The 27,397-nt window shown below is 42.1% G+C and overlaps 1 protein-coding gene and 1 long non-coding RNA gene across 6 annotated transcripts in view; one reads left to right on the forward strand and one right to left on the reverse strand.

Annotated features, from left to right (window-relative positions):
- myo18ab (myosin XVIIIA b) overlaps window positions 1-24,213 on the reverse strand; it is a 166,797-nt gene extending 142,584 nt beyond the window's left edge. For 3 of the 4 annotated variants that reach the window (XM_088380157.1, XM_088380156.1, XM_088380155.1), the window contains exons 1-2: window positions 24,047-24,213; window positions 19,549-20,630 (exon numbers count right to left, since the gene is read on the reverse strand). In XM_088380157.1, the coding sequence (XP_088236283.1) occupies window positions 19,549-20,547 (999 nt within the window). In that variant the 5' untranslated portion in view covers window positions 20,548-20,630; window positions 24,047-24,213. The remainder of the gene's footprint in view (window positions 1-19,548; window positions 20,631-24,046) is intronic. The other variant, XM_088380158.1, reaches the window with a different exon arrangement.
- Window positions 1-26,121, forward strand: LOC148394811 (uncharacterized). Of its 2 annotated transcripts, XR_015859321.1 has the most exons (5): window positions 2-298; window positions 24,849-25,135; window positions 25,496-25,593; window positions 25,704-25,762; window positions 25,868-26,121. It is a non-coding gene; the product is annotated as an uncharacterized LOC148394811 (long non-coding RNA). The 2 variants fall into 2 exon arrangements; XR_015859320.1 differs by having other exon boundaries at window positions 1-298; window positions 24,849-25,593.
- Window positions 26,122-27,397: the final 1,276 nt, after the last annotated feature.

Below are 27,397 nucleotides of genomic sequence, written 5' to 3' on the forward strand. Positions count from 1 at the left end.
GGAAGAAACCGCCGAAACATGTCATGTAATGAACCTAAAACAATTTGTTTGATATAAAAGAAACCAGTGAAGTGACATCAAGTAACATTCACAGTGCAGTGTGAAAAGGTAGGTCTTCACGAAGAACTATTTACAGTCTAAAGTTGACCAACCCAGAGACCAAAAAAAATGTGACGTGATTGAAGTTGTTGGTTAAGATGCCCTGCTCCAACGAAGAAACACACACATTTTGAGTATATTGAGATGGCGCTTTTTGCTGGGGAGAGCGACCAACCCCTGCAGCAAATAGCAAAAATCAGTGAGTAGTTCACCCTGAAAAATACATAGGTTTTGAATTGCTTATTAATGCCCCAAAAATGGTAGCATCAAAAAACGTAGTTCACCTATCAGGGGCCTGTTACATTGATGATTTTATTATACTTATTATTTTGTGTATTTTGCAGATTGTTGTTGTGAATTTACTGTACTGGCTTTCTCAGTTTAGCTACTGATGCTAAGCAGAAAGCAGTTTAAATAGATTTGTAGTGTTTATCATGTAAATCTGGCACTCAATGTAATACAAGATGAAAGCAATGCCTACACTATGCAGATATTGATTGAAAGAACTTTTTTCATCCCACAGCGGGGAAATTCACTTGTCACAGCAGCGCATATGAGTGCAAGAATAATACGAGTGCAAGAATAAACAAGTGCCAGAATTACAAAAAAGGGTAAATAACAGACAAGGACAAACACAAGTGCTGCTAGTAGAGATGAAACACATTAATTTTATCAGGTGGCATGTATGTTGTAAAGTCTGACCACAGAGGGAATGAAGGACCTCCTTCCTACACCAAGGGTGCAAAAGTCTGCCGCTAAAAGAGCTGCTCAGGGACCCCACATTCTCATGGAGGGGGTGAGGGGTGTTATCCATGATGGATTTAAGCTTAATCAATGTCCTCCTCTCACCCACAACCTCAATGGAGTCCATGGGACAGCCCAGGACTTTATTACCGTATTTGCCGGACTATAAGTCGCTCCGGAGTATAAGTCGCACCAGCCATAAAATGCCCCAAAAAATGAAAAAAAACATATATAAGTCGCTCCGGAGTATAAGTCGCATTTTGGGGGCAATTTATTCGACAAAATCCCACACCAAAAACAGTCATGAACGAGCAACAACAGGCTAAACGATAACAACAACAGGCTAAACGATAGGTATGCTAACGTGACAAACACAAACAAAGAGCTGAGAACAGGCCTGACGTAACATATAGAGTGATTAGGGACAACTACTACATGAATAACATGTTTATAAAACCATCGGTGTCACTCCAATTCATTAAATAGCAACAACAGGCTAAACGATAGGTATGCTAACGTGACAAACACAAACAAAGAGCTGAGAACGGGCCTGATGTAACATATAGAGTGATTAAGGACAACTATTACATGAATAACATGTTTATAAAACCATCAGTGTCACTCCAATTCATCAAATAGCAACAACAGGCTAAACGATAGCAACAACAGGCTAAACGATAGGTATGCTAACGTGACAAACACAAACAAAGAGCTGAGAACGGGCCTGATGTAACATATAGAGTGATTAAGGACAACTATTACATGAATAACATGTTTATAAAACCATCAGTGTCACTCCAATTCATTAAATAGCAACAACAGGCTAAACGATAGCAACAACAGGCTAAACGATAGGTATGCTAACGTGACAAACACAAACAAAGAGCTGAGAACGGGCCTGACGTAACATATAGAGTGATTAAGGACAACTATTACATGAATAACATGTTTATAAAACCATCGGTGTCACTCCAATTCATTAAATAGCAACAACAGGCTAAACGATAGCAACAACAGGCTAAACGATAGGTATGCTAACGTGACAAACACAAACAAAGAGCTGAGAACGGGCCTGACGTAACATATAGAGTGATTAAGGACAACTATTACATGAATAACATGTTTATAAAACCATCAGTGTCACTCCAATTCATTAAATAGCAACAACAGGCTAAACGATAGGTATGCTAACGTGACAAACACAAACAAAGAGCTGAGAACGGGCCTGACGTAACATATAGAGTGATTAAGGACAACTATTACATGAATAACATGTTTATAAAGCCATCAGTGTCACTCCAATTCATTAAATAGCAACAACAGGCTAAACGATAGGTATGCTAACGTGACAAACTCAAACAAAGAGCTGAGAACGGGCCTGACGTAACATATAGAGTGATTAAGGACAACTACTACATGAATAACATGTTTATAAAACCATCGGTGTCACTCCAATTCATTAAATAGCAACAACAGGCTTAACGATAGGTATGCTAACGTGACAAACTCAAACAAAGAGCTGAGAACGGGCCTGACGTAACATATAGAGTGATTAAGGACAACTATTACATGAATAATATTCTGTCCTCACGCTGGCGTGACGTCTGCCAAGGCTAGACAGATAGCGAACAACTGAAGAAAAAAGGATGCTGCGGCCGCGTAGTTTGAAGCTGCTTTACTTGGCACACAGGCAGTTATTTCTTGTACAGGTATTTTTTTGTAAAACTGTAATTCACACAACAACAACAGTGCATCAGTAGAATGTACATCAAAATCACAGAAGATGTAGAAATGAAAACATATAAACTTAAATGGAGACGATTAGCCTACCTAACCGTCACATGCGTAAACCTAGCATAGCATTGTAGCCAAAAGTAGCGCTAAACAATCACATTTGCAATACTAGCGTAGCATTCACAGGCAAATGGAGCTTAGGATGTTAGCGTACATTTTATAAACACACATATACAGAAAGTCAACTAGAATGTATAACTTACAGACTAAGATACCCCAAGGCTGAGCCACGAACCCGCTGCGACGATGTGCACTGTCTGGTAGCTGCGTACGACCTGCGTAGTGGCTGAGTGGGGGTCGAGTAACCGGAAATGAATGAACGAATGAAACCTAACCTAAATTCGGTCACTAGGGGGCAGTGTTAGAGCGTTCAACGAAAGAATAAACGGGATAACAGTACACTCCCCGCTTGGTATATTAAAAATATACCACTATTGTTATTTCAACTTTCAGCACAGAGTAAGATTACATCTGTGATAGGTCTGGTATAAGTTTTGACGGAACCGTGTTGTACGATTTTCACTTCGACCTTTCTGACCCTGCCATCGTGGCTAGGAATCGCCTTAACAACCGTACCAAGTGGCCATTCATTGCGTTTGGCTTGATTGTCTTTCAACAAAACAATGTCACCCTCTTTCACATTAGGTTTCTCTACCTTCCACTTCCTCCTAGACTGCAGGGTAGCGAGATACTCCCGTTTCCATCTTTTCCAGAAACAATCTGCAAGACCCTGGACTTGATGCCACTGGGCCTTGTATAGGTCCCGGAGTTCAAAGTTACCAGGGGGAGCTAACACTGGGTTGGCCTTCTGAGTCAGAAGCATTCCAGGCGAGAGAACTTCAGGCGCTCCACGATCGGTTGACACAGGGACTAAGGGTCTGGCGTTCATTATGGCCACGACCTCAGCCATAAGAGTGACCAGTACCTCATGAGTGAGGCGAGTGGTTGGGCCCTTTGAAAGCAAGCCGTCAAGGATGTTGCGAGCGAGACCTATCATCCTCTCCCACACTCCCCCCATATGAGAAGAGTGTGGAGCGTTAAAAGTCCAAGTGCAGCTTTGTTCCTGCAAGTAGTCCTTTATCTGTGGATCATCCACATTGATTTGCAACTCATTGCAGGCGCCAATGAAATTAGTACCTTGATCTGATCTCAGGTTTCTAACTGGTCCCCTGATTGACAGGAAGCGGCGAAGAGCGTTTATGAAGCTGGAGGTAGACATCGACTCGACAACTTCAATGTGAACAGCTCGTGTACAAAGACAAGTAAACATCACAGCCCACCTTTTGTTCTCAACACTGCTTGCTCTAGTGCGACGTGATGTGACACTCCAAGGTCCGAAAACATCAAGACCGACATGAGTGAATGGTGGGTCAACAGTAAGCCTATCAGAAGGAAGACTAGCCATCTTCTGTTCTTCAAAGCGGCCTCTTAACTTCCGACACAAGACACATTTGTGTATAATGGTGGATATGAGTCTCTTAGCTCCTACAATCCACAGCCCTGCAGTCCGCAAACTGCCTTCAGTGAACTGACGCCCCTGATGGGCTACCTCATTGTGATAATGCCTGACCAAAAGAACTGCCACATGGTGAGAATTTGGTATTATCACAGGATGCTTTTCGACTTCGGAAAGATCAGCAGATTGTAAACGTCCCCCAACTCTTAGTAAGCCGTCCTCGTCAACAAAGGGGTCAAGCTTCCCGATGGGACTGTTTGAAGGGAGATCTTTCCCTTTAGAAAGCAACTCAATTTCCTCTTGATAGATTTCCTGTTGCACACATTTGAGTATGACAACTTTAGGATGTGAGGGTTTTATGACGTCTGACTGGGATGCTTTGGATCTTGACATAGCAACCTGCAGAAGAGTTCTCATTCCTTGGACCAAGGATTTCCATGTTGAGAAGCGCTCAAACCTGTGAGAGCCAAGCTTGTTTTTACTGACTTTGGTTATAAGAGCAGTCACTTGGGGGCGAAGTTCCCCACCCTCTGATGGATTCACAAGTGCAAACGTTTCTGTTTGTTCTGTCTCTGACTGCACTAAGAACTGTGGACCAGTAAGCCAAGTAGTGTTTTGCAAGTGAGAAGCTTGAACTACTCTGGTGCCATGGTCTGCTGGGTTTTGGTCTGTGGCTACATAAACCCACTGCTCAGGTTTGGTTGATTTACGAATCTGAGCAACTCGATTTGTCACATAGACGTAAAATCTGCGAGTGCTGTTGTGAATGTACCCAAGAACTATTCGACTGTCGGTGTAAAACTTTACTGCGTCAAACTCTATGTCACATTCACCAACAATGATCTGAGCCAGTTCTACTGCGAGCACGGCTGCGCATAGTTCCAAGCGAGGTACTGTGTGAGCAGAAGATGGTGCAAGCTTAGACTTGCCCATGACAAATCCGACCTGATAGTGTCCACCTCTGTCGGACACTTTGAGATAAGCAACAGCTGCTATTGCCATCATCGAAGCATCTGAGAAGATGCAAAGCTCTCTTGTTTGTGTCTCTGATAATGTAATGGAAACAAAGGGTCTCTGAATCTGTAGACTTTCTAGTACACTGAGCGATTCAGTCCATTTTAACCACTCTGCTTCTTTGTCTGATGGTAGAGGGTCGTCCCAATCTTGTTGTTCAAGTGTCAACTCTCTGTACAATGCTTTGCCTTGAATTGTCACAGGTGCTGCAAATCCGAGAGGATCATAAAGACTATTGGCAACAGAAAGTATTCCACGTCGGGTGAAAGGTTTAGTGTCCTTTGCAACTCGAAAGGTGAAACAGTCACGTTCTAGATCCCAACAGACCCCAAGACTGCGTTGGAGCGGCAGAGGATCCACATCCAAATCCAAATCTTTAAGATCTGTGGCTCTTTCTTCTGGAGGAAATGCATTCATGACACGCCCGACATTAGACGCGATTTTGTGAAGCCTAATGTTTGCCTCAGCTAGCATGCGTCTTGCATCTTCTAAAAGTTCAACAGCTTCGCTCTCCTTGGAGACAGAAGCAAGTCCATCATCCACATAGAAATTGCGGAAGACAAACGCTTTGGTCTTCGATCCATGCTCTTCTTCTCCCAGCTCAACTGCTCGTCTCAGACCATAGATAGCAATGGCTGGAGAAGGACTGTTCCCAAAAACTGGGACTTTCATGCGAAACTCTGTGATGGCTTCGTTTGGATCATTGTCTTTGAACCAGAGAAACCTCAGATAGTTTCTGTGTGATTCCTTCACTCGAAAGCAATAGAACATCTGTTCTACATCAACAGTAACTGCAACTTGTTCCTTTCTGAAGCGCAGTAAAACACCAAGAAGCGTATTGTTCAAATCAGGCCCTCTGAGGAGAGTATCATTTAGTGAGACACCCTCAAACTGGGCGCTCGAGTCAAATACAACTCGGATCTTGCTCGGTTTCTGAGGATGATACACACCAAATATTGGTAAGTACCAACACTCTTCACCTGGCGTTAACTCTGGAGCCTTTTCAGCTTGGTCATTGTCAAATATCCTCTGCATAAACTCGATGAACTGTTCTCTCATAGCTGGTTTTTTATCCAAAGCCCGTTTCAGAACATTGAGGCGTTTCAGAGCCTGCCCTCTGTTGTTGGGAAGAAGTGGTCGCTGGTCACGAAAAGGCAAAGGCGCCACAAGGTGGTTGTCATTGTCCATGTACATTTCTTTGTCCATTATTTCAATGAACCTTTTGTCTTCTATAGACAACCCTGGTTTGTCGTCATCAGGACTTCTTTGAAAGACATTGACACCCAGAGCATCAGTCTGTCTGAGAGAAGCAGTCTCGATGTCACAGAAAGCATTAGTCTTCTGTTTTGGCATGACAAATGTCTCTTTCACCTTCATTGCATTTGTGCAAGGCTCAAGAAAAGAAGACCGTCCATTTGGTAGGACGTTAGTTTTGTACACGTTCACCTTTGTCCGTCTGTGTACTCCATTTAGACATATTTCACCCACAATAACCCACCCCAAGTCTAATCGTTGGGCATAAGGTGAGTGGTGCGGGCCATTGTACTGTTCACGCACTTTATGAACACTTAAAACATCTCGCCCCAATAAGAGCAAAATAGGTGTGCTGGGCTCTAAAGGTGGTATCTTGCCAGCAATGGGTTCGAGATGCGGGAATAACTCTACGTCAGGCGTAGGAATTTCACTACGGTCACCTGGCAGTGCGTCGCACTCCAGCAGAGGTGGAAGAGTTACCTGAGTGCCACCATCAAGTGAGGAAACAACAAAGTTGTGAGCTTTCCTGCCTGTGGCCTCACTAACCCCAGTACATGTTTTCAAGGTATAAGTGGACGGAGCCGATTTGACATTAAACAGCTCAAAAAACTCAGACTTCGCCAGAGACCGATTGCTTTGGTCATCCAACACAACGTACATTTTCTGAGATTGGTCAGGGCGACCAGCAGGGTACACATTCACAAGTGAGATTTTAGAACATGACCTGAGTCCCTGCGCTTTTTCACAGATTTCAGTGCATTTTGCGATCACTTCAGGGAAACTGTTTTCACACTCCCCGCCTTGCACTTGCTCCGTTACTTGAGCAGAAGTTGACCAGGGAGCTGGACCGGGATGTAGCGCACTGATGTGTCTGTCACTGTCACACTCTTTGCATTTCACAGCGATTTTACAGTCTTTGGCTACATGTTTTGTGGTAGCGCAACAGCGAAAACAGATTGAGTTCTCTTTTAGATAAGCTTTCCTCTCATCTAACGGTTTGATCCTAAATCCACGACATTTTGATAGAGGATGTGGTTTATTGTGTATTGGGCACTGATCTGCTGGCTCCTCTATTTTGTTCCTTTTGACACTATTACTCGTAGGTTTTGCTGTTACTTCTGTCTTCTTCACTGAAACTGTTCTGGGATTGTTATACTGTTTTGGATATCTTTCATGTTTTGGCTGACTTGCAGCGCAGTTCGATGAGAACGCAAAGCTTGGATCGTTTCGGGTTTTTGCTTGTCTGGATATGAAACTTACAAAGTAAGTGAATGGTGGAAAGCACACCCCGTGTTCTTCTTTGAACATAGACCCGAGTGATATCCAGCGTTCTTGCAGACCGTAAGGAAGCTTCTCGACAATAGGATTTACCCCCCTAGCTGTGTCAAGATAGGATAGACCAGGAAGATATCCCTCTGACTTAGCTGCTTGAATCTCTAAAAGAATGTCTCCTAACTCTCTGAGACGCTGATTGTCTTTGTTCGAGATTTTAGGGAAGTTCTCTAGTTTCGACAAAAGAGCATTCTCAATGACTTCTGGTGAGCCATATGTATCATCTAACCTTTTCCACACCATAGCTACTCCTGCCGTAATGTTGTGAACATGCGCGGACCTGATACGCGTGGCTTGTGTGGAAGATCCGGGGCCAAGCCACTTTAAAAGCAAATTAATCTCTTCTCTAGCTGTTAGATTAAGTTCTCTAATCACATCCTGGAAAGAAGTTTTCCAGGCCCAGTAGTTTTCTGGACAGTCATCAAATTTCAAAAGTCCGGAACTCACAAGTTCTCTTCTAACGAGATGTTTGGTAAGATCAGTCATTTGTGCTGGTTCCCAAGGATAATTTCTGAAGCTAGCTGTGTGAGACACTGGAGCTGAAGGACAATGTGCAGATCTATTTGTATTATAATCAAACATAACTTCATCATTAGCAAGAGTCTTAGGCTGGTTTGTGACGGTGTCGGTGAGCGGGTACCGCTGGGTTGGAGCTGGTGGTGCTGGCGACGGTGCTCGTGGTGCTGGCGACGATGCGTTGAGCGGCTGCTTTGGACACGGAGCTGGCTGCTGAGCGTTCGGTGTCACGTAGTGAGCCTTCACATACTCGCTGGTGCGTTGAGCGTTGTCCTCCGGAGGGATCTGCGTCGGATCTTCGAGAGAGCGGCCTTCCATTGCTGCTGCCTCTTCGTAGACTGCTGCTTCAGCTGCCGCTGCTGTGGCACTTCTCTCGGTCTTTAGCACATACAGACTGGCCTCCAGTTGTGCTGCTTCAGCCTCTATTTTAGCCTTTGCTTTCATCATTTCTGCTTCTCGAGCTGCATATTTCGCCTCCACCAGGGCTGCTTTGGCTCTTGCCCTTGCTTTGGTGGCTGCAGAGCTGGTTGAGGACCTGCTGGACCTTGAAGACTCCGTTCTTACGGCGATTGATCTGGTGTCGTAGAGCTTTTGTGACTGGACCAACTCATTCCGCTGCTCCATCTTGTATCGTTTGGATGAGTGTTTTAGTATCAGTAGATGAAGTCTTTTACTGTGGAGTTTCAGTCCGCTGTGTAAGAGTCTTCTTACTGTGGAGTTTCAGTCCGATGCTGTAAGAGTCTTCTTACTGTGGAGTTTCAACTCGCTGGGTCACAGTCGTTTTTGCTGTGGTTCAACCCGCCGGGTAACAGTCTTTTTACTATTCTGTCCTCACGCTGGCGTGACGTCTGCCAAGGCTAGACAGATAGCGAACAACTGAAGAAAAAAGGATGCTGCGGCCGCGTAGTTTGTAGCTGCTTTACTTGGCACACAGGCAGTTATTTCTTGTACAGGTATTTTTTTGTAAAACTGTAATTCACACAACAACAACAGTGCATCAGTAGAATGTACATCAAAATCACAGAAGATGTAGAAATGAAAACATATAAACTTAAATGGAGACGATTAGCCTACCTAACCGTCACATGCGTAAACCTAGCATAGCATTGTAGCCAAAAGTAGCGCTAAACAATCACATTTGCAATACTAGCGTAGCATTCACAGGCAAATGGAGCTTAGGATGTTAGCGTACATTTTATAAACACACATATACAGAAAGTCAACTAGAATGTATAACTTACAGACTAAGATACCCCAAGGCTGAGCCACGAACCCGCTGCGACGATGTGCACTGTCTGGTAGCTGCGTACGACCTGCGTAGTGGCTGAGTGGGGGTCGAGTAACCGGAAATGAATGAACGAATGAAACCTAACCTAAATTCGGTCACTAGGGGGCAGTGTTAGAGCGTTCAACGAAAGAATAAACGGGATAACAGTACAAATAACATGTTTATAAAACCATCGGTGTCACTCCAATTCATTAAATAGCAACAACAGGCTTAACGATAGGTATGCTAACGTGACAAACACAAACAAAGAGCTGAGAACGGGCCTGACGTAACATATAGAGTGATTAAGGACAACTACTACATGAATAACATGTTTATAAAACCATCGGTGTCACTCCAATTCATTAAATCCATCGATCGTTCTTTGTCAACAATGGGTGCGCACGGCTGAGGGCGCTTGCACTTCAAAATATTCCACAGGATCATATAACGATAGATAAACTATATTTCAAATAACTATAACACAAGCCAATAATATTATCAAACCATCCGTGCACTTTAATTCCATTAAATCCATCGATCAAATTCCTCATCCTTTGTCAACATCGCCGCGCGTGCGCCCTGACGTCAGCCTCGTCTTTATTCCACAGATCTACTATATAACTATATTGTAGCGTTAACAAAGTACAAGGATAGACGTGGGTTTGGTAAACGGCTCTTTATTAAACAAAACAAACTTCCAAGCGTGTGGCGGCGTGGACTCCCTCACAGACCGGGTGTGCGTAATGGCCATGTCCGAGCCCTGCGCACCGTTCGCGGACAACCACTCGGCCGAGCGCCGGCCCCCGACTCAGTAGAGTAGGACCGGGCGTGCGTAAAAGCCATAATAGTTTTTCAAACCTTCTATGTTAATCCAAATCCTTAATTTCCTCAAACTCTTTGTCCTCCGTGTCACTTAGAAATGATCACCGCTAATGATGCCGGTAGTCCTTATGTGGGCACGTTTGTATGTAAACAACCGCCGCGCTGCGCTACTGACGTCACTTGAAATAGTAATCCATTGGTACATCACGGTTCTCCAAACTTTCTTTCTGCTGCTCGATTACTGTTTTCAGCTGCATATTTTACAACTTGAAGTTTGTAACCTGCAAAATATGAGTTTCTTTTTGGTGCCATTTTTCTTAAGCCCACCCAGTTGATGAGTCACGGCCAACGGTGAAATTTAGAGCGCCCTCATCCAGTTTCGTCTGAAAATATAATTTTTTTTGGGTTGTTTTATCAAAGTCAAAGTCTGCTTTATCGTTGATTTTTTTTTATATACTAAGACACACAAAGAGATTGAAATTACGTTTCCACTATCCCTTGGTGAGATAGTACACATATGCATACAAGCAACACAAAAAAAACCCAAGAAGGCACAAACAATGAATAAATAAGATTGTTGAATAAATGATAAATAAACAAATAATAATAAATAATAATAATAAATATAATAGGAGCAAAAATGGAGCAACAGCAGTACATACAGCAGACAGTGGACTTGGATATGGTGCTTTAAAGTGTTAATTGCTTTATTTGATGTTTTCTCTATTTTTTATGTTTTGAATATGTTCAAGTATAAAAGCATGTGAAGTGATCAACTATACTAAAAATAACATGGGAAGTGGTCAACTATACTTTTAAGTGATGTCTTAATGATCAAGTAAAAATTTGTGAAAAAAAAACATATATAAGTCGCTCCTGAGTATAAGTCATCATTTTCTTACTATTTCGTAACACTGCGCAATAACTGACCCAGATTCTACAGTTGTCCACAATGCACTGTGAGATTCAACTAATGGTAAGCTATTTGGAACAAAAAAAGTAGTTAGAAGAAAATGGCAACAATGCGTCTGCTTGATACATTTTCAAATAAATGAATATTTTGTTATTTTTCTTTTAAATGTTTTGAGTAACATACGATTTAGATACAGTACATTAGTTATACAAATCTCTTGATATAACTGCAATTTTTATTTATTTTCCAGAAATGTCTTATTTACTTTCCGGGAAATACATAGATCTATATTACCAGAGTAAGGGGCAACTCCCTATTCCAATGGGATGCTTTAAATAGAAAAGCAGACGTAGTATTATTTCATCTCACGTTGTAAGACATTTTTTCCCCCCGGTGTTATTTTTTGCTTTCACGATTACAGAATAACTTAACCAAAAGAATACGTAGATCTGGACGGCCAAGTCCATTGACATGAGTGTGAATTTGCTCCCCTGCTGTGTAATTGAGACTAGTGCGAAGAGAAAGAGAACTGCTGAGAGTGGGGGGTTTATGTTAGTAGTAGTCAGCACTCGCAGTGACCAAACAGGCTCTGGCATTAGACCAAACCCGGGCAAAATACAGCCCGCAGGCCATATCCGGCCCTTTGAGCGTCTCTGTCCGGCCAGCAATCATAAATTACATTTGATTACAACTGAATAAATTAAAAAAATCTGTGTCGTACATGGAATACAACTGTGCTGCTTTTATTTTGAAAGGCGTCGCACTTTCGTGAAGCTGTGTGTGTTGGTGAACAGCGCGAAGTAATGCTGCTCTCAAAATGTGTGCTGACACAAAGAAAAGAAAAGTTGACAAGGAGTGCCGTGTTTTCAACAAGACATGGACTGCCAAGTATTTCTTTACAGAACTGAAAGGTAAAGCCGTGTGCCTGGTTTGTGGCACACAGGTCGCTGTGTTTAAAGAATATAATTTGAGTCGCCACTACACGACCAGGCATGAGAAAAAAATACATATGTCTGATAAACAGCGTGCAACAGAGGCTAATGCATTGCTAGCAAAACTAACTGTTATTGGAGGCATGCTTTGGGGGCCGTTTTCCTTCAACTGGGGAGTTAGTGAAGGTTGAAGTTCTAATGAACCCTTGGCCTTAGTTCAAAACCTTAAGGCTTCTGCCAGAAAGCAAAAACATGTCTGGAAAATACTAGAACGGCCGAACTTTATTAGAAATAACTGGAGGTATTTCAAATGGTGGCAGGTGTATAATGACTTCCATTAAACACAATTGGTTGATCGATAATCGCAAATTAATAATTGACTGATTCATTTTAGCAAAGTGTAATTTCTTCAGTGTCATCCCATGAAAAGATAAAGAAAACAACATTCAGTTCGTGGTCACACACTTGCGACCCAAACCTCCGCTACTCAGTGAATTACGAGTTCAATGTTTAACCAGGGGGCTAAAAAATAAAAACAACACCCATTGACACAGGTGGTCTTGACAGAGGTGTAGCAGTGTAGCCTATACAGTATACTTAATTGCATCAGTAATTTATACTGGCCTCACTATACGTATAAGGTATTCAGCTATTCAGCATGTGTAAACAGCTAGGTGAGGAGAATAACAAAGGGAATGCCGTACGATCCTCTGATTTTTTACTCTCCTTTATTTTACACAAATGTGCAAAACAGAAAGCTGTAAAACAACATTGACCTCGTAGGGAATCACAACTGTTAAGCTTTCGAACAGACTTAACTTTTCTCGCTGAGCTGAGCCAACCGCTAGCTTCAACTGCCTCGTGTCGTCTCCCTGAACTCTCGTTCCAAACGGGAAGAGAACCGGAAATACACTCGCCAACATGTATACCAAAAGTGGCCAATAGATGTCGGTAACGCACCACATTTTATACTTGGTTTTACTTATCTCTGATTAGAGCTAATCTTTAGGTCTGATGTCTGCTGGTTGGTTGATTGGTCGGATGGTTGGTCGACAAGACCTTGTTCGACCAAATTCTTATTGGTCGAGCAATCGCTGATGTCAGTTTCACGGAAAGTAAATGACATCAGACTGAACCGTTATTAAGAGTACAGCAGTGACATAAACAGGCTGTAAAATTGATTATAAATTAAAATTGGCTGGCAACCAGTTCAGGATGTACCTCGTACTGCCCAAAGACTGCTGGCTACTCCAGCACACCCTCGACTGTCGTGAGGATAAGTGCTTCAGATAACAGATGGAAGGATGGTATTTTTCTTAATTAATATAGCTAGAACATGAACATAACTAGAGTATGACGTAATTGACCACCCCTCTTCATGTTTTTTACGTCACAATTTTGAACTCGGCAACTAACAAGGGACCACTACGTTGGCTGGCCTACCCGACATTTGGATGATTAAAATTCTTACCCAACCCTTCTGTGAAGGACAGATTACACCCTGCTGGCTCAGGACTGATATGCGCTCCCAGCCTGTGTGCGTCGTTGCACCAGTGGAATACAGAAACGACACCAACCAGCGCGGTTAAATATGCGCTAGTAACCGGCCTGTGTATTTGTATGTACACTGTATATTATAAAGTCCCAATAAAACATGGTGGGGAATGTGTGAAATGTACATTGAGGTTAATTCACAGCCACCTTATTTCCCAATAAAGTGAAATAATTTAAGACAGGAAACAGCTACAGTACATGTTCACTGTGGGGTGACTAAACACTCCGCAAAACCTGTCCCATTCCTTGAGCCTACGGTTAAATTTTGTTCATATTAATAACAAACAATGGAATTTTCTAGTGTCTGACCCAAAGTTAGAGGCAGTACATTGGAATGCCAAAGACAGGACATGAGGAGAAGTAGTGGTAGAATGGTAGAATGGTAGAATGTCCATCCTGAGACTGGAAGGTTGTGGGTTCAAACCCGGGCCGGGTCATACCAAATACTATAAAAATGGGACCCATTGCCTCTCTGCTTGGCACTCAGCATTAAGGGTTGGAATTGGGGGGTTAGATCACCAAATGATTCCCGGGCGCGGCACCGCTGCTGCTCACTGCTCACTTTGGGGATGGGTTAAATACAGAGACAAATTTCACCACACCCAGATGTGTGTGTGACAATTATTGGGTCTTTACCTTTTTTACCTTTTATTTAAAGTGCCTTTAATATGACTAAAATGCATTGCGCTTAGCAGAAAATGACCTTTTTCTTTTTTTTTTTTTAAACAAAGTTCAGGCACACTTTTGATCTCCGATGAGAAGTATCCATTAATATCCAAAGTTTTCTCTCTGTAACCCCTTAGCCCAGACACAAATTTGTCTTCCTCCACTGCAGAATACCAGAGGGAAAGGGTCAGGAAGTGGCCTATTTGTTCCAAAGCAGACCAAAGCAGATTCCACAAATACCAGACTGAAAGAGAGGGCCCTGTTTCCCGTTGTTTGTAGTCAAACAGTTAGGACAAGATGGCTTCTTCTAAAATAAAGGTCTAAAACAGTGATCCCTCAATATTTTTTCCCACAGACTGGTTCCAACATGCTGGGGGCTGGGGGGGTTGTGGTAATGGAGTTAACAGTGTTCCCTTAGGGGGGAGATTTTTTTGACAGATATTGAGACTTCAATTCGATTTGCTGAAAGTTGTTGAGAAAAAAATTGTATTGTGATTTTTTGACAGATATTGGGACTTCAATTCAATTTGCGATTTTCTTGAAATCAGGTTTCAGTGCACTATTCACAATGTACAGTAACATTAATTAGAAACATGACAGAAAATGACATCACACTATTAATTGTATTCATTTAATTTTTTGGTCCTGACAGAAATGGTGCGTGTAAAATTCATAATGGGAGTATTGTTGATTGGGTTATTTGAGTGCGGAAAGGCATGCTGGGTAATCGGGAAAGCCGGAATTTTTCCTGGAGGGCTGCCCAAATGTGTGGGGGTAGGGCCAAGCCATCATTTATAGCAGGGGTGGGCAATTAATTTTTACAAGGGGCCACATGAAAAACCTGAGTTGTGTCAGAGGGCCACACCTACGATAACTTAAACCTGCTCAATTTTCTTCTATTGTAAAATGCACTAAATTATTTATTTTAAATAGTTGGGACTGGTAATTAGAAGAATACAATTATTCTGTTTATATTTATATTAAGCTATGTGAAATTGTGGTGTAAAGGTCAAATAAAAAAACAATTATTAATCAGTACAATTTATTCTTAACTTCTTTAGCTTTTCCTCAAATGACAAAGCCACTCCATCTCTGGGTGTGAAGTTTGATAAAAAGTCCTTGTTGGGCTTGCAGTTTTGCTAGCAATGCATCAGCCTCTGATGCGCCCTGTTTATCAGACAGATGTATTTTTTCTCATGCTTGGTCGTGTAGCGACGACTCAAATTATATTCTTTAAACACAGCGACCTGTGTACCACAAATCAGGCACACGGCTTTACCTTTCATTTCTGTAAAGAAATATTTGGCAGTCCATGTCTTGTTGAAAACACGGCGCTCTTTGTCAACTTTTCTTTTCTGAGGGTCAGCACACGTTTCTCGGGCAGCATTACTTCGCACTGTTCACCTTTACGCACAGCTCACATACACGTACGCTACACGGAAGTGCGACGCCTTTCAAAATAAAAGCGAAACAGTTGTATTGTACGTACGACACTATATATATATATATATATATATATTTTAATTACGATTGGCCACATGCGGGCCGGACAAGGACGCACAAAGGGCCGGATGAGGCCCGCGGGCCGTAATTTGCCCAGGTTTGATTTATAGGCTACAATTTAATTAAGTTGTATAAATGGTTTTAATTCAAGAAAATCCACCATATTATGTCTTCGAACACCCCTTTAGCATTGCAGTTCTCTTTCCCGTGTCCCATGGAACATGGAGTGTCATTATTTCAGGAGACATTCCAGCAGGTTTTTTGGGGGATATCCTGTCGACACTAACCATTGTTAAAGGCATAGTTGTATATCCTGTCTGCTTTTGTTGAAATATTGATTTAATCCTTGTGCGATTCTGTTTTAAACCAGGGGTCACCAATTCAGCTCCCCAAGGGCTCCTACCCACAATGTTTTAGATGTGTCCCTCCTGATCATTTCAATCAGGTGTGTTATTGGAGGGACACATCTAAAGCACTGTAGATAGGTGTCCTGGAGGACCAGAGTTGGTGACCTCTATTTTAAAAAATTTGCTGAATATTTAGAAGGATATGAAGAATAGGATAGACCCTTGAATTAACTTCTTGTTACACGCCCATTGATGTTTGTTTGATTGTTGCTGCTCAGTTTCTTGACTGTTTCTCATGCGTGTGTGAGTTTATGCACTGGGAACTGGCAACGCACGTTTTCCCTGGGGTATGTCAAGTCTAGCTTTTTTGGCTCTCATTTACCGGTGTTAAAGTTATTAAAAAAATGTTTTATTAATGAATCTGTGACATCTTTCTTTGCAAATATCTCATAATATAACGCCAAAACCCGTAGCTAATAATAATATTGGCAAAGCGGCCAATATGTACAGTTTTGACTTTCTGGCTAAATTTACCTATTGCGACGTTTAATCAGGTGCACTTTGTCATCTGGAAATTATGGTAATCAAATGCAAATTGACGTTTCAATGTAGTTGACTGCTGTAATCTGCACTTTAGTTTGTGTGATTTACAGCACAGTATACACTTGTCAACATCATGTTAACATCACACTCGTTGCAGAATTTTACTGTCCAGGTGAACAAGCGATGCATTTGCTTCTTAACAGTTACCAGAAGATGATATAAGTAGGACAGTCAGCCAAAAGTTAAAGGATGGTGTGATATTCAGAAAATTTGCTGAGGAACAACTCATCTGTACGGAAACATGTAGCAGGCATTTTTTTTTAATCTTTTCTTTATAGTTAGAATCGGCAAAATGCAAAAGCATGTGTAAAAAAATAATTAGGGGAGTCTTTAACTTTATAGTTATCACACAACTCTAATACATAGTACAATTTATCCTAGTCATGCGCAATTTCTCAAAATAGGATCTGTTTCAGACAAACCATGCAAACGAATGCCGCTACCACCACAATTAATGAAAAGGTTTGTTTCTGGCTCTAGGCTTCCTGTTTGGAGTGCATATGTTCTCCCCATGCTGGCGTGAGTTTCCTCTGGGTTGCTCTGGTTTGCTCCCGCATTCTAAAAACATGCTTGGTAGGCCTACTGACCTACTGAGGTAGTACAATCCAGTCCTATAGTAACTTCCCTGGCTTTGTGCAAATATGTGCTCGACTGTATTTGGCGTTTTCATCAGTGGTGGCAGTAGCACGCCTTCTGCTACAGTGAAACCTGTACTTATGAACATCTATACTTTCGAGATACAATACGGAGCCTCAAGGTTTTGTGTCTCCACTTACAAACCAAATTCGACATTTGAACCCGTGAGCGACTGGTGACGTTGTGACACATGTGTTCATGCCTCTCCCCTTTGCTTGACCACTTCCTGTGATTGTCTTGGCATGCGTTAGCATAGTAGTGACAAATTCATCCATAGTTAAGCCGTAGTTTTTGTAGTCAAACAACTGCTACAAAAGCTAGTGCAAAAAGCAGTGATCGTAGTCAGAAGCGGGTGTAGCGAACTTAGAAATTGGGCACGTTACATGATTCGTGAACCCCGTCTCTCAAGCACCTATTCCTATAGCTGGTCGTCATTTCTTTCAAGGTAAAGCACTTAAAAATTAATCTTAAAAAAATGATAAACAAAACATAAAAATCTATTTTTTTTAAATATCTAAATGAAAAAATGAAAAAATTGCCATTCGTTCTTACGGGAAAAATTGCTTCTACTTACAGGCTTTTCTATCTAAGAACGTAATCATGGAAGAAAATTAAGTTCGTAAAGTAGAGGTTTCAATGTATTTGGTTTGTCAAGAACAGATGCCGTTTCTAGAAACTTGCCATGGATAGTGCATATTGGAAAATTAATTGATCCCTTTTTGAGTCGTTTGGCCCGAGGGCTATTTTCACCCGGATGAAACCGATCGTGCGTCTGTACGAAAATATTTGCGAGAAGTTACACGACGGGGGAAAAATAGAAAGTTCTAAAGCGCGAAAGGTTGATACAAAAGCAAGAAACGTGTTGATTGTAAACTGTTTTGCGACAACGCGCACACGTTCTTCCGGGATTTTAAAGGCAGGAAGCGCTCAAGTGTGAAAGAAGGAAAAAAAGAAAGACAAAAGGAGATTTGCAATCCCACTCAGGCGATGGCTTCACTTGGAGTGATGACCACAAAGCTTCTCAAACTGACACTGAACTTCGAGGATCAAAAAAACTTAAGTAACTGTGCTCCAATATCAATTGGCTGGGAAATGATATGCTGATATAATATGCTTAGTGATATGATATGCTTAGTTAGCCTGGCAAACGCTAATGACCACAGGTCTGTCCAAATTATGCCTGAAACGAAATACTAAACTACCGTATTGGCCCGAATACAAGACGACCCTGATTATAAGACGACCCCCTCTTTTTCAAGACTCAAGTTTTAAAAGACTTTTTGAACACCAAATTTAATTTTTATACAAAAAATAATTACATTACATCTGAAACAAATTATTATAACAATATATTTGAGAGAAAAATCATGTTATTTTGCCTCATTCAAATCATGCAAAAACTGTCTATCACATCTTAATATCTGAACATTTAAATACGTAATCTAAAGTGCAATCATATTTGTAAATGAATGGCTTTTGGTTTTTGAAATGTAAATAAACCTACTGTTTCTCCATTTTCTGTTATCTCTTCTCTTATTTTTTTCTCTTTTCTTTCTTACCGCTATCTTTTATTTTTCTTCTTTGTGCTACCGCTATTTTTATTTTTATTCTTCGTGACAGGGGTTCACTTTGGCCTGGGGAGTTAAGTTCAATATTCGCTTTAAAGATAGCTAACGCCATCTAGCGTTGTGAATGGGTATAATGTTTAGACCCCGAATATATGACGACCTCCACTTTTCAGTCTTCTTTCAATGCAAAAAATACCGTCTTATATTCGGGCCAATAGGGTATATATTGACTTTGGAGACACAATATTTGTCCCATGACAACATGATGGCCCATCTGCACCCATGACACCAGGGGGAAAATGCAGGTGACAAAAAAGTAGGTGCAGAGACTCCAGCCCGCAGACAATATGGGGACTCAACAGGACTTTATTTATGAAAAGATTAGGTAAAAAGATCAATATGCTCCTCTGAGGCACACAAAGCTGATGCCGCGAGAAGTATATTATTAGGCAAACGTGACAGCAGCACAGAGGGCATAATAGGTTATCGTTATGCAAAACTAACAGTAAAGTTCACATGTCTAACCTGACTTCGAAGTTCCTCTGTGTTCCTTAGCCAACAGCGGCTCAGCTCACTCAGCTCCAGGATTGGCTGCACTTTCAGTCGTACAGTGTCACCAGATTGGCGGATCATCTCAACAATTTCATCCCGGCTCTTGTTCTCTACATTGCGGCCATTTATCTCCACCAGTCTGTCTCCTGGCACCAGACCAAGCGCCAGATCCTTTGTGCCTGCACCAGGCTCAGCAAAGTGAACTACCCGCCTGTAGACTCCACCGTCCGGGCTGCGGTCCAGCATCGTAGTGCGACGCAAAGAAAATCCAAAATCGCCTGTGTTGCGACGCTGGAGTATCAGCTCACGTGTCTCAGGTGGTGTTGGGGCAACAACAGCTGGTAGATGTAATTGAGCAGGGAATGTCTTGTCAATGACTTCTGGAATGGAAAACTGTCTGGCAATGGGTTTTGTAGTATGTTGGTTGAGGCTATGTTTGCGTAACATATTGAAGACTTTGCTCTCCACTTGTGGAGAATCAGAGTCCTGGCCTGATGGGGTGGAACATTCTGAAGGGCTCTCTTCCTTGCTTCTTTGGGAAAAGGAAAACCGCTTTATCATTTGTCCCATCTGTGAGGAGTTTTGTTTGGCCAGTGAACCAAAGTGAGCTACGCGATCTCGTACAGAATTGCGATGATCCTGACCTCCGCCCTCACCCTTCAGGTCATCAGTGGAGCTAGCAGCGCTCAGCTGCTCATCCAGAACCATACTGCTTCTGTTGCTCAGGCCATCTGATTCAATGTCAGTCAGAGTGAGTTCCGAGCCGCTCGCCACTTTGATAGGAATTGGGTTGGAGATCTCCACCTTGTGCTTGGACTCACGCTTTGCTTCTCTTTTCAAGTTGAAGAAACCTCGCCGCATGCTCATCTCCTCCAGGCTTCGCAGCTCTGCCGCAGACATTCTCTCCTTTTTGTCTTTCTTTTCCTTCCTTCCCGATTCCCTCTCCTTATCCTTTTTCATCAGATTGAACATGTTGCTGTTTCCTGCCAATATGGCTTTGTTCTTTTTCAGAGAAAGAATCCACTAATATACTTTTATCCAGCCAGGACAAGTGCCTGAAAATAAATGGAGACAAAGACAACTTGTAAATATTGTCAATGCTAATGCTAAATGGCTTCGCAATCACTGAAGATCCATATTCCGTTTTCTGGGTCACGGTTTTTGGCTCAGTTCAATATACGCTGACTGTCAGCAAAATTAATACATTCTTATATACATATACATTCAGGTTAAAAGTCAAAAGAATGAGGCAGTCTGACAATTGATTGACATCATCGTGACAGTCTTGAGGAGGGAGGGAGGGAGGGAGGGAGGGAGGGAGGGAGGGAGGGAGGGAGGGAGGGAGGGAGGGAGGGAGGGAAGGAAGGTCGGAATCCTTGATTGAAGGCCATGTGAAACAATTGCATACGGTGCACTAGTTAGCACATCCGCCTCACAGTTAGGAGGGTGTGGGTTCGATTCCACCTTTGGCTCTCCCAGCGTGGAGATTGCATGTTCTCCCCGTGCCCACGTGGATTTTCTCCGGGCACTCCGGTTTCCTCCCACATCCCAAAAACATGCTTGGTAGGCCGATTGAGCACTCCAAAATTGGCCGATTGAGCACTCCAAAATTTCCCGTAGGTGTGAGTGCGAGTGCAGATGGTTGTTCGTCTCTGTGTGCCTACTGCCCGATGACTGCTGGGATAGCAGCACTCCAGCACGCCCGCGACCCCTGTACCGCCCATACAAAGACATACTGACGAATATTAATAAATAGAAGAGACATAAGTATTAGCATGATAGAACGGTAGGTTCCAAATCTATACCTTTAGGCAAATTCATACATTATATCGGTCTGTCTCTACTGTGCACCCCTACTTCTATCACTATTTCTCGAACAGGGTGCCATGGCACCCTAGTGTGCAGAGAGAGAAAGACAGGGGTGCTGCGAGAACTGTCCCTTAATTTGTCAGAAAATTGTTATTTATTAGTTACAAAATTGTCTTTGGTCATCCTTCTATGTGAATGGCGAACAGTTGAATGCTCTTTCATTCGATAGCAGAAATAACAATAAACCTGTGGATCAATCTATTGCATTTCATGACAGAAATAGGTCATGGCTTTCAGCGAACGTATCAGCTTAGTATTCAATTAAACAGACTGATTTCACACTGAGTTCTTAATTTTTTGTGTAAATTGCCAGAAGATCATCATTGTTTCACTATCTTGTGCCATTTTATATTTGACAGTGCACCATTATTTTTCCTTTGCTCAAAGGAAAAGTTGGGTACCACTGCTCTGAATTATGTTGTTGCTGTGACTTTCGGTCTGTCCCATCAAGGACCACCACAACTAGTAATTAGCATGAATTCTTTGGCACAGTTTTTAAGCCGGATGCCCTTCCCATTTTTTGGGGGGTTTTAGCGGTACTGGCCATGAACTGAATTCACAGAGTCTGTATTAAAGGCAGCAGCATATACCATTTCACCACCGGTATCTGTCAGGATTCAGATCAGCAAGAAAATAACCTTTAGCCTCACTCTCCCTGTACTTTTGGACAAGTGCGCCCTAGTTTAAACTGCACTTGATATACTACGTAGATTGCTGCTGATTGCAATATGTATATGTATACACATATATATATATATATATATATATATATATATATATATATATATATATATATATATATATATACACACACACACATATACATATATATATATATATATATATATATATATACATACATACATACATACATACACATATATATATATACATATATACATATATATATATCCATCCATCGTCTGTACTGCTTGTCCACACGTCGCGGGTGTGCTGGAGCCTATCCCAGCTGTCAGATTAGGATACAATAGCGACCAAACTGGGAGTGGGCACAGTAAACTGATTTCAGCATCTATCCTAAAAACTTGATTCTAAACTTGGAAAAACCTCATTAAGGATGTGGCGAAGTCAAATCTACCTAATCTGTGAGCAATTGGCAGTAATTTGTGTCAGCCATACATATTGGCACAGCCAGTTACAAACTTTAAATGTACACATTATCATGCAGTGCCTGTTTTTGTCAACTGAAAACTGCCAATAAGCAACTAAAACCTGATGAAGCGAATAGCTACGGTGTTGTGGATAGGGATCCAAATAAAAGTCCATTTGCACCACTTTTACAGTTTAAGTCACACCACATCAAAGGACGTACAGATAGTCATTTAAAGTATGTCTATGTTTCAGAGGAGCCGAGCCCTCTTGCCCTGCAAAACTAGGAATACTAGTTAAATGCTGACCCACCATATTGGAGGAAATGTGGTAAAAACAACAGCATAAATAAATAAATTAATGTGTTAAAAAATTGTAAAGTAGTGTTTTCATCCAGTTACACTGTAGAGATTTATGTAAATCTGCCTCTATTGCAGCATAAAAACAAATAATCTTTTTAACTGACAAAATTTCAAAACCGAATCGTCCTTAATTAAAAGCAGACAACCAACATGTAAGTAGCCTAGTAAATGCCCTTGGGAGGGCCTTTCCATGACTAAAACACATTCTTGCCTCTACTTGTAGTCTCACCATTGAAGAAAACAAAAATCCGGTTGAGATTGTTCTTCTAGATACACAACCATCCTGTCACATACCAACCATTCGTGACAGACACTCACACAAACAACAATCCCAGAGTTCAGCGGATGTACTGTACAAATATTCATAATGACAAGTACACAGCATTTGTATTTCTTATGTTTGATTAATCCCTGTGGTTAACCGATACTTATCATTGCATTATTTTCCAGTAGAACGGTGTGCTTTAATGTCTATGTTGGAGTGGGGGTGGGTCAGGAGTATTTTTTTTTTATTCTCTTGAATTTTTTACCCCACCCAGGCCAACAAAGCATAACACAATTAGGCAAGAGTCTCTCTTTAATAAACTCGACATTAACCCAGCGCCTGCTGTTCGTTAAGCTCTCGCCTATTTAGCTACTTAGTGAGCTGCAGGCAAAAGGATGCCAACACCTGGTACGCACAAGTAAACAAAACGACATTGTTGATTTTTTTTTTTAAAGACCACTGTGTGCAATGTGCATGCAACCAATGGTACACAAAGAATGACAGCGCTAAAGGTGTAGCCTTTCGGCTATGTTAGCTAGCCCAGCTACCGTAGGTAGGCACTATTGATGAAGCACAATAATGTTAAACAAAACCCATTTCATTGCTGACCAACAAGATCCATAAGCAAAGTCAGTATCTTAGTGACAGTTTTGTTCAACTTTCAATGAATAAATAGGATAGGCTCCTAGCGTGAGTCAGTAAAGTCACAGTCTTAGTTTCTGTCCTCATTTTTTTTGGGGGGGGGGGACAGGAACGCATTGAATTGTGAACATAATCCTGCCCAATACCCTTGCTCTACACTGCTGCCTACCGAAATGCCTGCTCCCTACGCACAATTCGTACATATCAAAGGCAGAATACTCACTGTTGTCTTCAGCAAACTGAGGAGCGCTCGTAACCCGTTCAAGGGTGCAGCTCTAAAGGCAGCCTGGCTTGTAGCTAACTGCTTAACATCGGTGTCTGCTCCCATTGCACCAGCCTGAGCGGCCAACGGCTGACACCTGCTGGACAAGATTAGTATACTGCACTGGACAACAGTGTTTCCCAACAAAGATGTATACTGAACAGACATTCTCTGTTATCAAAAGCGCCAGACTGCACAACAACGAATATCCCAATGAGTCAGAACTGTAGCAGTATTGTGTTGAAATATGCAGGGCAATGCCATTTAAATCAATTTCACTTCACATTTGCATTTCTGCCCTGACTAAATCACAATAGTCACATTCTATGAAGGAGGAGCTTCCCCAGCTCTCGTCTGTCACAGAGGTAATGTAATATGACTCTCACATGACTCTCAACCTTTGTGAAGGACAAAAAACTGTTGCTAAGGGGTGTCATAACAATGCATCTCACATATCACGAGCAAACAACCTGCTGTTTGGTAAACCACATAGAAAGAATCATTTGATGAGAGCATATGGTGGGTACAGATTCTATTTTTAAAAATCAATATGTAAGGAATATATTTTACAAGGCCATCACTTATATAAAATATGTGTGGGCAAAGAAATTTGAGAATTAAAGATTAATTTGACATTTAGACGTTAATAAATTGTTAAATACGCCCCATCTAGTAATAGTCTAGTACATACTAGTACACAGTATTGTGGCAGTAGTAGTAGTCAATAATAATCAGCTAATGTCATTCCCACATGCACTTTCAGAGAACTGGGAATACAGCCCACGTTACAACCCTTCAATCACCCACTTTATGGCTACAATGGTGAACGTCTCACTGTCAAAGGCAAGTGCAACATGAAGTGTAAGTACAAGGACAAGGAGTTGAAGCTGAAGTTCCACGTCGTCGACACGCAGGCACCTCCAATTCTAGGACTGAAGGCATGCCTGGACTTTGGGCTCATATAGCTCATCCTGTCCGTATCTAGCAAACCCGAGATCCCGATCATCGACGAGTTTAAAGACGTTTTCACTGGAATCGGACTGTTTCCTGGTGAGTGTAAAATCCACGTTGACCCCAACGCAGTCCCAGTAGTCCACCCACCTAGGCGAGTCCCACACGCACTCCGTGGCCACCTCAAAGAGGAACTTCAAAACACACAGGCAGCACATAATTGCTCGCATAAGTATGTTGAGCCAAAGATGGACAGGACTCCAAATGCATACTTTTTCATGTTAGTATATGTGTCAGGAATGTTTCAAAAACAAGTTTGGCGAGGTGGGGGAGTTTCTCCATATCACTCTATTTGTGCTCTTTAACGAGTGTAGCCTTCTGACGGGCGACTTCTTCAATATCCGCCGTCAGTGATTTGAACTTATTTACCCATAAATCTTTATCCACTATGTCTGCCAGTTCAATTTCTAGATCAGGCTTACTTACTCCAGTGAATGCAACTGTGTTCAGCAGGGATGGGTCGATGTCCAGCGGTGTGACAGGGAAAGAGCATACAGGTAAGCCAGCGTTGTTGGCGGTAAATGCAAATAAATAAGTCCACGCTGAATTAAACTCTCTATTTTCTTCCGAAACTTTCCTTTTTGGGCTTTTTTTCATGGCTATTCAGGGTTCACAACTTCTCACACAGGTTCGCACGGGTTCACACAATCTAAGAGCTGCCAGCAGGTAAAGGCGCGGGTTGTAAAATAAACTACTAATAAAATACAAATGAATTAAGAAATACTCTGAATTTATGTTCGTTTTTTTTTTTTTTTTTTTTTTTTTGTCAAGGCCAAGGGGAGCCGCTATAAGGAGGCTGAAGAGACGCATGCGGCTCCGGAGCCGCAGGTTGCCAACCCCTGGCCTATGCAGTTAGACAGAACTGCTCTCTGTCTTTATGTCGCTGTTTAAGTGTTCAAACACTGTGGCTATTGTAGTATTAGGTGAACTACGGTAGTAGGAACCTTTGATTAGGGCGGTATTCGTGAGGGGTGAATAAACGAGGGGGGGCCCTTTTGACTGTTCAATCCTACTACCGTCTCACGTCTGGTTCTTCAACGTATTACTATTAATTATAAATTAATAGATAACCCAACATGGTGTCAGAAGTGGTGCTAAAAGGAAGATACCACGGAGTTGGAGGTCCCGGACATTGAAAGCCTCACAACAGGGGGAGCAGGTGCAGTCCGTGTGTGTGATGGTGAGGAGACGCAAGCATGGAGAGGTTCCATGTGCCGCCACCGGAGAAATTCACGTTCAAGCCAGAGGAATGGCCGAAGTGGATAAAGCGCTTTGAAAGGTTCAGTGTAGCATCCGGACTGGAAACACAACCTGAGGGAAACCAGGTAAATGCCTTAATCTACACAATGGGAGAAGAGGCCGAGGATATCCTCACGTCATTAAGATTGACTGACAGAGAGATGACCGCCTATGGAACGGTGAGGGAAAGGCTAAATGCACACTTTATTTCAAGAAGAAATGTCATTTTTGAACGAGCCAAATTCAATATGCGACAGCAAGAGGCGGGAGAAACTGTGAACAGCTTTATTACTGCACTTCACTGTCTATCGGAGCATTGTGGCTACGGTGCGTTGCATGAAGAAATGATCCGAGACAGATTGGTGGTCGGATTAAAAGACAAAAAACTCTCAGAACAATTGCAGCTAGACCCGGACTTGACTCTAGAGCGGGCCATGACAAAGTGCCGTCAGAGTGAGCAAGTAAAGAAACAACAAGAAATGTTGAAAAGTAATTTTAACATGGAAGCAGCAAGCGCTGAACTCAACAGCGTCAGCCTGAAACAGCGTCAGCGAGCCGACACTGCTACCTGCTGGAAAAGTACGGGAGGGCAACAAAAGAGGACTGGTTAAAAAGACGTTCTCAGAGACCCCAAAACAGACAAAATGTGGGAAATGTGGCGGTTTGAAAGGACACAATCCACAACAATGTCCAGCAAGAGAAGCAGCATGCAATTTGTGCAAGAAAAGAGGACATTATGCCAAGGTATGCCGCACAAAAATGGTGCATGAAATGAATGTCACACAAGAGAGTGATGATTTATTTTTAGGGGCACTTAGCAATGGCCAAAATGATGACCCATGGATTGTAACAATATCAATGGGTGGCACAGACACAAAATTCAAAATGGACACTGGCGCCGATGTCACGGCGATACCAGCAAAACTCTACAACGGACAGTTGGCAAAGCTGGAGCACGTCAGCAGAGTTGTGCGTGAGCCAGGAAATGTACCTTTAACGGTGGAAGGAAAATTCAACACTAAACTCCACAAAAATGGCAAGGAAACAATGCAAGACATTTAT

Source organism: Syngnathus floridae, chromosome 7, assembly GCF_059516105.1.
Source record: "Syngnathus floridae isolate MCC-2025c chromosome 7, RoL_Sflo_1.0, whole genome shotgun sequence".
Taxonomy (NCBI): Eukaryota; Metazoa; Chordata; class Actinopteri; order Syngnathiformes; family Syngnathidae; genus Syngnathus; species Syngnathus floridae.